The sequence below is a fragment of the Desmodus rotundus genome, chromosome 13, assembly GCF_022682495.2.
Source record: "Desmodus rotundus isolate HL8 chromosome 13, HLdesRot8A.1, whole genome shotgun sequence".
NCBI lineage: Eukaryota > Metazoa > Chordata > Mammalia > Chiroptera > Phyllostomidae > Desmodus > Desmodus rotundus.
Genome location: NC_071399.1, coordinates 70,415,037 through 70,427,391, shown reverse-complemented (window position 1 = coordinate 70,427,391; position 12,355 = coordinate 70,415,037). Strand labels below are relative to the sequence as shown.

General features: G+C 40.0%; 1 protein-coding gene across 1 annotated transcript in view; it reads left to right on the top strand.

Moving 5' to 3' along the window:
• The first annotated feature begins 514 nt into the window (after positions 1-514).
• Positions 515-12,355, top strand: part of DACH1 (dachshund family transcription factor 1) — a 393,810-nt gene continuing 381,969 nt past the window's right edge. The window contains exon 1 of the mRNA XM_045201919.2: positions 515-1,874. Within this exon, the coding sequence (XP_045057854.2) occupies positions 1,066-1,874 (809 nt within the window). The 5' untranslated portion in view covers positions 515-1,065. The remainder of the gene's footprint in view (positions 1,875-12,355) is intronic.

The window sequence follows — 12,355 nt, the reverse complement described above, 5'->3', positions numbered from 1 at the left end:
CTTTGTCCAAATAAATAATTGGATAGATAAAAGCAATCAGATGCATAAAACGTACGCTTTGCTTACATGTGGATTTTCTTTAAATTAATTTCTTAACAGCCATAAAGTGAGGGGTGTGTTTTCATTTGCATCTGATTTCAAACGACGAGCAGAGATGTACCCCAAACCCCCGAAGGACAGCTCGGAGCGCTCGGGCTCCTCTGTAAGTTGGCAGGCGGTTGCTTAGTAGGTTTTGGAAAACAATACGAGGCACCGCGGACGGAATGGAATGTTAGACCTACAATGTAACGGTAGTGGGAGAGAAGCAGATAATCTCTCCTTCTCCGATCGCCACTTCAGTGTGTCTGGCTTTTCTCTCTGTCCCTCCCACAGTTTCTCCCCCTATCCGCCCCCCCCCCCCCGTCCCCCCCCCCCCCCCCGCCCCTTCCCTCCTCCTTTTCTCGCTCACTCGCTTTCTCTCTCTCGTGCCTCGCGCTCTCGGAGTCTGGGCTCCGAGGTCCTGGTTGGATAATTTGGGTTAATACTAGTGAGTGAGGTTTTTGCGGCTTCAAAGGGTATTTCAAGTTTCCGGAGCTCCTCCCCTCTGCACCGTGTGACAACAACAACTCGTCCAGCCGGCAGCCTGCACTTTTCAGCTCATTTTCTCTCTGTCATTCCCCTCTCAATCTCTGATCAATGTACTTGCCAGGGAGAACCCAAGTCCTTCAAACCTCCTCCTTTTCACCTTCGTCCTTAACTTTGTGCTAGAGCGGGACCCACACGGCAACGCTGACCCTCCCGCCACCCCCGCCCCAAACCAGCGCCGACCCCAGCCCCCGGAGAGGACGCGCGTTCCGACTTGCGGGACACTTTTGTGCGTTTCTCCCCCGAGCGCCTCTCGCGCTCGCCCCTCTGCGCTCGCTCTTTCTCACCCTCGCCTCCTCTGCTCCCCTCCTCGTTCGCTCCCGGAGTTGTTGTGTTGCGGCCCCTCGGCTCCCGCTCTCCCGTCTCCCCCTCGCCCTCCCTGGGGTGCGTGGCAACTTTACCCCCCGCTTCTCCTCCTCCCGTCCCCCCTTCTATGTGGCCATGGCAGTGCCGGCGGCTTTGATCCCTCCGACCCAGCTGGTCCCCCCTCAACCCCCGGTCTCCACGTCTGCTTCCTCCTCCGGCACCACCACCTCCACCTCCTCGGCAACCTCGTCTCCGGCTCCGTCCATCGGGCCCCCGGCGTCCGCAGGGCCAACTCTGTTCCGGCCGGAGTCCCTCGCTTCGGCAGCGGCGGCCACAGCCACTTCCACCGGCGGCGGCAGCGGCGGCGGCAGCGCTGGCAACGGAGGCGGCGGAGGCGGCGGCAACTGCAACCCCAGCCTGGCGACCGGGAGCGGCGGCGGCGGCGGGAGCGGCGGCGGCATTAGCGCTGGCGGCGGAGCCTCCAGCACCCCCATCCACGCGAGCTCGGGCAGCGGCAGCAGCGGCAGCAGCAGCAGCAGCAGCAGCAGTAGCAGCAGTAGCAGCAGCAGCAGCAGCAGCAGCAGCTGCGGCCCCCTCCCTGGGAAACCCGTGTACTCGACCCCGTCCCCAGTGGAAAACACCCCCCAGAATAATGAGTGCAAAATGGTGGATCTGAGGGGGGCCAAAGTAGCTTCCTTCACCGTGGAGGGCTGCGAGCTGATCTGCCTGCCCCAGGCTTTCGACCTGTTCCTGAAGCACTTGGTGGGGGGCTTGCACACAGTCTACACCAAGCTGAAGCGGCTGGAGATCACGCCCGTGGTGTGCAATGTGGAACAGGTTCGCATCCTGAGGGGACTGGGCGCCATCCAGCCCGGAGTGAACCGCTGCAAACTCATCTCCAGGAAGGACTTCGAGACCCTCTATAATGACTGCACCAACGCAAGGTAAGGAGTTGGGGGCAGCCTCCACCACCCGGGGTCCCTTCCCACCCTACTCCTCACCCTTCCCTCGCTCCCTTCTCCGCGCCACGCGCCCGCCAGCCGCGCACGCCGAGGAGCGCGGCCCTCCGCTCGGTCCTGCGGGCCGGTGGGGCGCTCCTGGCCCTCTGAGAAGTTGCCACCTCACCCAGCCCAGATCTCGCTCTTCCGCCCGGTCTGCCCCTGGCCCTCCAGCCCGCCGGGGCTTGGCTGCTGGGGGCGCGCAAACCCCCAGCCTCGGGGCAGAGTGGATGGGAAGGAGGAGGACTGCTTTCCAGGAGTCACAGCCCCTCCCTGGGCCGCCCCAGCGTCGGGGGTCCCCTCTCCGCGCAGCTGCCCTTGTGTGCGCTCCCTCGGACCCCCGTTCCACCGCGAGTCTCGGGACACTGGCGGGGCTGGTCCGTGGCGCCAAGCGGCGTCCTGGGGGCGGAGGGAGGTCGTGACCCTGCCTGGCAGGGTTGGGGAAGCTGGAAGACTCACTTCGGGTGAGGGGCCAGGGAGGTAGTCTCGGGTGTGGGCCCCTTCGAGGTCGGGAGGGGTACGCTTCAGAGGTCAACAGGCCCGGGGTAATCCCGAGGGACCCGCAGCGAGTTCAGCCCAGAAACCTTGATGGGAAGCCCGCCGAGGGGAGGGGTCTGTGTGTGCGCGCATGTGTGCGTGTGTCCGCGTGTGAGCGTGTGCGTGTGCAAAGTAGGTGAAGGAGTACGCTTGCCCCGGGGCAGATACGAGGGGACCAGCATGTTTTCTTCTGTAGGGGGTGCCTGTGACTCGGGGCTGCTGAACTGGAGACAGGCAAAGAAGATTCCAGCTCTTTCTCGCTCGCGTTCTATCCCAACAAGCTGCTCTTTGCTTTGTTTCTTTCCTTTCCTTTCTTTCTTTTTCTTTTAAATGTAAGGTTAGTAGCTCACGCATTGAGCAGGTGCAGACTTTGCACTGGGATGCTCTTTGGATCTCAATACAGAAGCCAGTGCGGTGGGTTCCCCATCCCGGCAAAGCGCGTGAACCCTGGAGACCGCAGGACCCGAGCCCAGCCCGAGCAGTTTTATGCTAATGAACGTTCAGTGGGGGAGGATCTACCGAGAGGGGGCGGGAGTGGGGTAACTTGTCAGTTTCGGGGTAGAAATGGTCATTTCACCCACTTTCACAGTTCCGCTTTGTCCTCACTGTTCGCTGCAGAGGGAAAAGTTTAGTGCTGGGAGAAAGCGAGCAGGGAAAGTTGGAGACCAGAAGCCGGAGCGTGAGAACTGCGCGCAGAATTTGCGCGGAGTCTTCCGTATCCTCCCAATAAGTTTAAAAAGCAGGAGAAGGAACGGAGGTTTAGTCGTTTAGGGTGTGTGTGCGTCCCTGATAGAGTTAAGGAAACTGAGGTGCGAAGGAAAGAGGAGTAGGCAGTGACCAGAAGGAAACCGGGGTGGAAAAGCTCTTAACGATTTCTTCCTTGGTAGAAGACACCTGGCTAGAGTCCCCAGAAGCCTGTAACGAACCTGACCAACTCCAACTCAACATATGTCCCATCTTTACCTAGCCAGAAACTTTTCGTGTTTATTTGCCATGATTTGCATGGGGGAATGGGTGTGCGTCTGTGTTTTGAATCTTTATTTTTACTATTTTGGGGTGACTCTTCAGAGTGCGCGCGGGCACAGACACGCGCGCGTGTCCAAGAGTATGGACAGGTGGCAGTGAAGATTTAGGGGGAATCTGGATTACTAAACGTCAGTTAAGAAGATAATTGGAGTCCTTGGACGTGCAGAAGATAACATGCTTGCCAAAGATCCTATTCGATTCAGGGCAGACAATTGTTACGGAGTTGTGTTAAGGAATACTAGTTGAAATTCGAAGCCAGTTCACATAGGATTGTTATAATATTATCTATCCAGTAAACTGTGCAGCGCTGCCGTTTTTCTCTTTAGTAATCAAACCACTCCGCTCTGGAATCCTCTGTACTAGATAATTAATGGCCATTTCACATAACCCCCACAAAAAAATTGCTAGACAAAACTTCCTTCACTGACTGCAGCGTTACAATCAATGAAAATCAGGTAGTGTTACACTTCTGACAATTATTCCCTTGCTGGGGTTTTTTTTTTTCCTGAAATTTTTGCTTAGACTTTGAAACTGTCCTCCCCATATGATTGGAGTGTGTTCTTAAAGTTATCTGCAAAATTTCTTAATTTCTTTTCTGAGGTTAAAAATTCCTTCCTGGACTTTCGTAAACTTTTAGAGCCAAGATAAGTTAAATTCAGTAGAACTGTTTATCCCTTCAAAAATATATATGTACCATCCATACTGTAATTATATTTCCATTATCCGGTCTTTGCAATAAATACATTACTCTAAAACTCTTTCAGGTTATTTTTAAGTTGTAGGTGGTAAGTTTGTTGATTTACTACTGCATTTTGATCTTTTATCTTTCATCAACTCCAAGAGTTGCTCATATCCAAACACAGCAACTGTTGACCTTCCCAGATGTGTAGTTGTAGATATCTCCCTAGGTTTTCCCAACTCTGCCAGTGACTAAGAAAACAGAAAATTTGTCATTGAACCCTCTCTCACCAAAATATACTGTTTGCAGTGTGATGCATTATGCATTTGCGTGATAACTACAAGTGTGATTGGCTTACATCTTAACTTTAAAGGCAATACCTAAAATATTTTGCATCTTGAATTTTAAAAAACAAAATTACTTTTTGGCCTTCAAATGCAAGTTATGATGTTGCATTTAGGATCTTTGTTTCATTCACTTAGATATATTGATTTCTTTCATTCTGTTTTCTTTCTCGCCGGTCTACTTAAGAGACTATCTAAAGAAATGATTTATGCAGAGAATAAGAGAAACTGTGCAAAAAGACAAACTACATAAAACAATATATACAAAATGTATCAGAAGCATCAAATCTTAGCACTCTCAGCTTTTTATAGAACATGTATCTAATTATATGTCTTGATAGCATTTCGATACCAGAGAACCTGAGGAACCGAAATGATGTTGAAAGAAAGGTTCAAAAACTTGCTCAAAGTGGCTCAGTAAGTTTGTAACAAACCTCAGAGTGAGTTTAATTTGCTTGGGGCTATGGCATCAGTATGCTGTCTATGAAAACTAGAATAATTGTTGAAGCCTTCTGTCATTTCCACAAGGAGATGAAACAGAGGCTATCACCTGCTTGATAGTAAAGCTAAAAGTGAGGGTCTCAAAACATGAAAGAAAATGGAAGGAAATATATTTAAAAGTTGTCAAAGGACTAGGGCTGACCTTGATCAGCTTCCTTCAATTATTATTTTTAAACTAAACATTAGTTGCATGAACTTGGCTGTTGCAACAGAGGTCACTTAATTAACTGGTAACCATTAAACAACAACAAAAAAAGAAAAGTAATTATGTTAATAGTCAAGTCTCCGTATGAGTCAGTCTTTTGTTTGTAGATTTGGGTTAGGATGCAATTTTATGTGAATTCAGGTAATCAGAAGTGACTCTTTTTTATTTTATCTGAAATGCTTATTTTTTGAGTATTGCCAGGAGATGGTTTTTTTCTCAGGATCTTTCAAACCAGATTGTAATTTGGGTACTATGTAGCCCTAGATTTGTGGAGCTTCTAACTTGAATAGCTTCCAGTTAATCTTATCAGACAGTTAATCTTATATGCATATACATATATTCACAAACAGTATTCTTTTGTCCTTGCAGTTAATACCATTCAGAGACAGCAAATGGGAAGATTTACCAGTCTTTTTTGTTTAGTAGTAATATGTGGATGCAGTTTTAGTGTAAGACATATCAAATATTTTCCAATTCTTGGCTCTATCTTTTTTGATAACCATGAGTTTTAATAAAGATGGCACACGGAACCAGTCTACATTTATTGAGGATTTCCCCCATGGTGTGCTTTCCATGGCATGGACTTTTAAACTTAGGCATTGACATAGAAAGTTCCAACACTAATACAGATTTACTTCTAACAGATAATTATGACACTTGGCACAGAGAAATTAAAAAAATTACTTCAAATGAAGAAAGAGAAACTATGCTTTTGAAGTTTTTCTATTACAGACGGTTAATGGCTCCTATGAAGCCTCATGTTTCTTTTTAAAACATTTCACAAAGAACATGGCATAATGAGAAGACTAAGGTCTAAATATAAAAGTTTAAGTTTGGTTCCACCACGTATTTCTGTATACTTTAAAAATGTTAGTAAATTATAATTTAATAGCTAACATATAAAGAGAATCAAAGAAAATTATAACCTGGGATTTACCTTGTTCAGTCAAATTATATTGCAAAATTCTTGAGTTATTTGCAGAATATCTTTCAAACCTGTTGTTTTTCTTGGAGATAATCTCCAGCAATATTATAGTCATTACTGTGGAAAGTGCACATCATTATGAAAATGGTTTACTTTCTGAACTTCACAGATTATTAGTTAATGTTCTGAGACATTTAATTTGATTTGCCCATCTGATGTTTTATTTGGTGAAGCTTCAAATATTTATGTAGAATAAACTACATAACAAGCTTCCTTTTAGAATTTCCCTACAATTTTTTTGGATTTGTATTGAATACACCATTCTTAACTCTTTATTTTATTAGTCTGAATCTGCTGTTAATTTTTGTTTAATCTACTACAATTCACATCAGTTGCATATGAACTATTGAGACCAATATTAGCCACTCTCTTTTTTCTTACAACCTCTCCCCAACCTTCTCAGATGTGTCACCCAATATTGATTAAAGTCTTGTCTGCATCTGAGCATAAATCACTCTTCTCTTTGGTGATTTACCCTGTGTGATTCACCAGCATATGAAAACATAACATGCTTTCTTGTTTTTCATTTGATGTTTTGTTTTTGGAATGTAAGGAGCATTTATAACTTAGCTTAATGTGGAACCAAATAGTTGTTATTTTAGTAACAATTTGTGTTTTGACTATCCATTAGTATTATTTTATATTTTCAAGTTATTCTACTCAATTGTTTCATACAGTTGCCTTTGCTAATCAAGTAAAATAATCATTTAAACTGCATTATATTAGCAGCGTAGAACACAGGTATTGCAAAATATAGTAAGAAATGAAGCTCACAGGTTGTAAACTGTCTCCTATTGATACTTTGAAGAAATCCATTTGAAGTATGCCTTCTAAATAGGTACAGGTGAGTCTTCTAGATTTCAGTAAACCTTTTGATTTTAAGGTTTTTGTTAGTTGGTTCTCTAAAAATGTTAAATGTTGCCTGAATTTTATCTTTCAAGGATTTTCTTTTCAGAGTGTTCACCCCCCAAAAAAAAAAACTTACATCAAGTTATGTAACTTTAGAAATATAAAAAAAATGATGTTAAGTATCTGGGTATTTAAGGATGTAATTATTATTGTTTATTATTTTATGTTTGAGCTCTTCAAGACTAGAATGACCTTAGCAAGTGCATAAGAATGTGCCATTCTCTTAACTACTAAGTTACTGCATTGTGATTGGTTAGTGATACATACATGAAGACATACATCTTTATATTCTTGCCTAAAGGCTGCAGTGTAAAAATTGAAGCTCAGAATACATTAAAAGTATATTTAAATTTGTGTTTCAGACTTTGAGACCATGTTAAGGAGCCTCTTTTCCATTATATTTGTTATGTTCAATTTTATTTTTAATAAAGAAAACCCTGAATGAAAAGCCCACCTGATGGGGTTCAGATAAGTGTAGTATCAGAAGCTCAGATCTGCATAGGTGTGTCTCAAGAATCGTAGAGGCTCTATGAGCCTACTCTGTGCTCAAGTTCCTGTGCTTTACTTCTCGATTTGCCAGAGGCATTTCCAGTCAAAGTAGTTTTTTGCTACAATAGCTGTCCTTTACCTTTAATTGCTGATATTTGCTTTTTAGTATATTCCACAGTATAGGAAATACTTTTATAAGAATAGCGTAAGTAGTTTACCAAATTACTTCTTAGGGAAAACAAGAACAACAAAGATAGTGTATTTGTGTTTGTCCTAGTAATTAGTTATTATTAGATTAACTGGTGAATCACTTTATTTTGATGCACCTATTTACTTCATGAAGGTTCTGATAATCTTTTAAGAGTATGTCTATTACACTTCATGATTTACTTTATATCTAAATGTGCCAGTGACTATGAAAAGAATTTTCTATCCAGTATAAATTAATCAATTAAGCAATCAATCAATGAAAGCTCATTTTTTCAAATTAATGATGGAATTAAAATTAGTGGAATAAAATAGCAGATAAATGTCATAATATATAATATAATCATATAGAGAGAATGACCCATATCACCACTTAATGCAAAATCAGGGAGCTTGAACAAGTGCATTTTGCATTTCTTGTGTATTCTGATTTGGATTTACTTTATAGGAGGATTCTAATTCATCCATTAAAATATTCATATGTAGATTTTTCTAAATTGTACATTGAAATGGCCAATGACTGAATTTTGTTAAAGGTGTGGCCCTGTTGCTTTCTGATTCAAATTAGGTTGGATTTGATCCAGGATACCAAGCTGGGATTCTCTTGCATGTTCTAATGTATGTTACTTGAGTGAAAGTTATCAAAGACAGCTTGCTAAACTGGAAAACTCACTGTCATTATTTAATTGGTCTTAGAGTTTTGTACTTAGAAGTTTATGGAAGTGTCTAAAACTGTGCAGCACAGCAACACACTGAATAACCAGTCGTTTTTTTAAAATAAAGTTTTAGAGGGTAATAATTAAAAAACAAAGAGCTTAACCAAAGCACCTAAAATATATTATTCAATAATTTGAATACAATACCAGTGATACATTATGTATTTCTAGGGGGGGGTCAAAATTATTTAGTGTGATTTGTAGAATATGAATTTAATTTAGGTATAAGTAGACATACAATAATCTTGCAGTGGATTTGAAGGTAGTATACATGTTTGACACAAAATGAGATGTGCTTTTCAAGCATGATTTTTACAAAGCAATATTGAAATGGGCAACAAAATAGATTAGATACTTTTGGTTAGTGACGTTGAAGAATTGAGGAATGTTTTATTTTTCTTTATAAACAAAAGGAGGAATAAACAAAATATTAAAAAGTGACTGTAGTATCTTTTAACTTGTATTGTATCAAAAGTTCCTAAATAATTAGATTACCTTTTCAGTCACAACAGGAAAATAGGACTTTTCTTGAAGGACAAACAAAATATATCAGAAAAGAGAGAGTACTAGTTTAAAAGGAGTTATTTTATGGAAGCACACAGAAGCACTTGCAGTAAATACCCACTTACTCAGTTTAAGGGATGCTAGTTGCTTTTTAAGTAAAGGTAATGAAAAAATATCTTCGGAATATATCAAACAGATGAGTTACTTTGTTAAAATATTAAACTGATAGTATTGTGGAATTGTATTAGTAGCAATAGTAAATTGCTGTTATTTATATTCTTATATTTCAAAGACATTTTATTTAAGTAAGAACATTGCAAATCTCTGAAGGTATAACAAATCTTTGAACCCAGCATAACTCTGCTAAAATATACTGATATGTTCAACATATTAATTCCTACTTTATATTTTAAATATATGAATTTTCTTTAGTTTAATTCTTGGAAATTATACTTATTTCTTGAGTTAGGCAGTATTTATTTTAATAGTACCTTTGGATTTTAAATGAATAACTTGGAGTAGTTTTAATTGTCAAACATTCATACTAAGGTGAATGTTATTGTGTGTGCAACAAGTGTAAAATATTTATCTGTGTGTTAGAGGTCTCTGTGGTGGTTGTTTTTGTTTACATTGACCTTAGCCCATGTAGTCTGTGTGGGTATGGCAAAACAATTATATCTTTGTTACAAAGGCCTTTATACATGTCTGTGTGTGTGTGTGTGTACACACACATTCATACACCCAGAGGTCACACACACGGAGGCTTCTAGGACGTAAGGCTGGCTCTAGGAAAATAACTTAAATAAAATTAGCTTTAACTTCGCTTTGTGTAACTCACTGAAATATAAAGTAACATGTAACTGTTACTACTTGATTCTACTTGATTGACAGACAATGTGAAATATATTTAAAATTAATTTTATGGTGAAAGAAGTAATTTACATTTAAATATTTTAAAATATAATAATATCCAATGTTACAAGGTTAGTAGGACAATGATGTAAAACTTTTCCTAATTTTCTTAGACCTTTATTTTTTATGATAACTAAAATGTATTCTTCATGCTCGATGGAAAGTACTTACGTCTGAAAATTATTTTATTTGTGTGAAATAGATATTAAGCTATTAGGTACTAGAACTTGTACATTATTGAATGGCATTTAATGTGCTTAATGTCAGTGCTCCATTTCTTTCAGTGGTTTATTTCATTGCTGCCTGCACTTTAGAGCAAACGTATCTTTTAAATCAGTGGGTAAATGATAGAAAAACAATTTCATAACCTAAAAAGATGATTGCTCTTCTAAAAGCTTTGCCATCAATAAGATGAGCTAGGAATGAGGTCAGTGGGTTAATCTGCAGGTCTACATAAGGAGATGTGTGTTACCACTTCTTGCAGTGGACTGTAATTGTCTTTGAAAACACCTGGTGGAGGTCCAGTTAAATTGAAATCAATTACTTCTTCAATCATTTCATGGCACTTGTCAAGTCATTACATCATTGGTAAAAGTGCAAACATGTATGCATTTTTTTTTTGTGAAGTAGAAAGGAGCTTATAAAACTAACTATTTAAAAGTTTCAGCTTCATTTAAAACTTGTGGAATTGAAACAAAAGACTTGTGTATTATTAATAAAATGAAATGTGGTAAGTTCATCTTTGCCTTTAGATATCTAAGTAAAAGGAAGCATGTATTTCACATTATTTTTGCATCATCTACTATGCATATATTTTAAAAGGGAAAATATAAAGTAACTAGAAATGGTTTAAAAATGTTTTATGACTTGTGAGCTCTGAGACCTTTATTCTTACTATCTCAGAGCCCTCTGACAAGTGCACATTATAATCAAAGATGAATATATCTCTGCTGTTCACTCATTTTTTTCTGCAAACCATTGACAGTACATGCAGATTTGAACTTGTAGCCAGGAAGAGTGCTTCCATGCTTCAAATTGCCAAAAGACCCCCAGGGATAGAAACTTGACCTGCTTTTATGAAACCATAGAATTACATTTATACAAGGTACCCCAGGGGAAAAGAATGAACTGATCCCGATTCAAACCTTAATATTGGAACCTTCTGGGTCAAATTTGATTTTTCTTTCTATTAACACCTGTTTGGCTACCAAATTTCACAAGTAGATATTCTTAGAAAATTAAAAAAATATTATTCATGAATGACATTTCACAGTTAAGCCAAATGCTATCAAAATATTACTTCAAGTTTTCATGTTACTAACTTTTCACATGTTACTCACATGTTACTTTTTTATTGTTTATTGTTGTTCAAGTACAGTTGTCTCCCTTTACTTTGTAAAACAAAATATCGAGCTTTTAAATATACATCCTACATGTAAGGAGTTTAAGCATAAATTTGTTTACTTGTATATGAAAACATTGAGTTTGCACTTTTTAAAAATCAATTTATCTCCCCTGAAGAATCAGCCCAAATACAGGAAGAAAAAATTTTTAAAGCATTGTTCTTGTGATGACTTTTCAGAATAAGGGTTTTTTTATGAATATATTTAATTTTTATTTTCTTTAAACATTTTACATGACTATATTTCTTATTTTATTTTTAGTTAGGCCAACTGAAGGGGTTTTCTTTCCTTTTGCCACTAATAGTAACAAAGAAGATGGTCACTGATAAAGTGGATACATAAAACCTATTTTTATTTCAGTTGGGTTCACTTTAGTTATGTGGACTGAACTAAGTTGGAAAACTGAAGTGAATCATATCTTCAAAATAAAGAGGAATTCATGTATGTACTAATTGGCTTAATTTCTGGAATATCAAAATGTTACATCACACATACACATGCATGAATAATGTAAAAGGGTAGGGTTATAGTATCTTTTTGTTCGGAACTGAAGGTATTCAATGACCACCATTGGATTACAGAACCTCCTTCTCCATATAGAACGACTTGCTTTCGATCTGCATCAACAAGAACGCTTTCTAAATGGCAAAGCAACACCCAAGGGTGCGCACCCTCACTCCAACGTACCCTGTGACAGCGACGATGGCTGGGTAATTAATTCCACCATTGGACTTTGGGGTTGAGCTTAGCAAGTTCTTTTCCCAATTAAAAATGAAAAAGAATTTCAAAGGCCTTTCACTTCTTTTTTCACTTAATATGGATAAAGTAATTTGAATAATTGATAATTTCCCTATAAGAACCAAACATAAAAATTCCTAATAAGAATGGTTATGATGAATCAATTCTCAGAATGGAGCTAAAGCATTGACATTTTCAATGAGTTTGCTGCTTTTCTTACTACTGTAAGTCATGCTTATCAAGGAGAAAATATTTAGTGTTTTAAACATGTG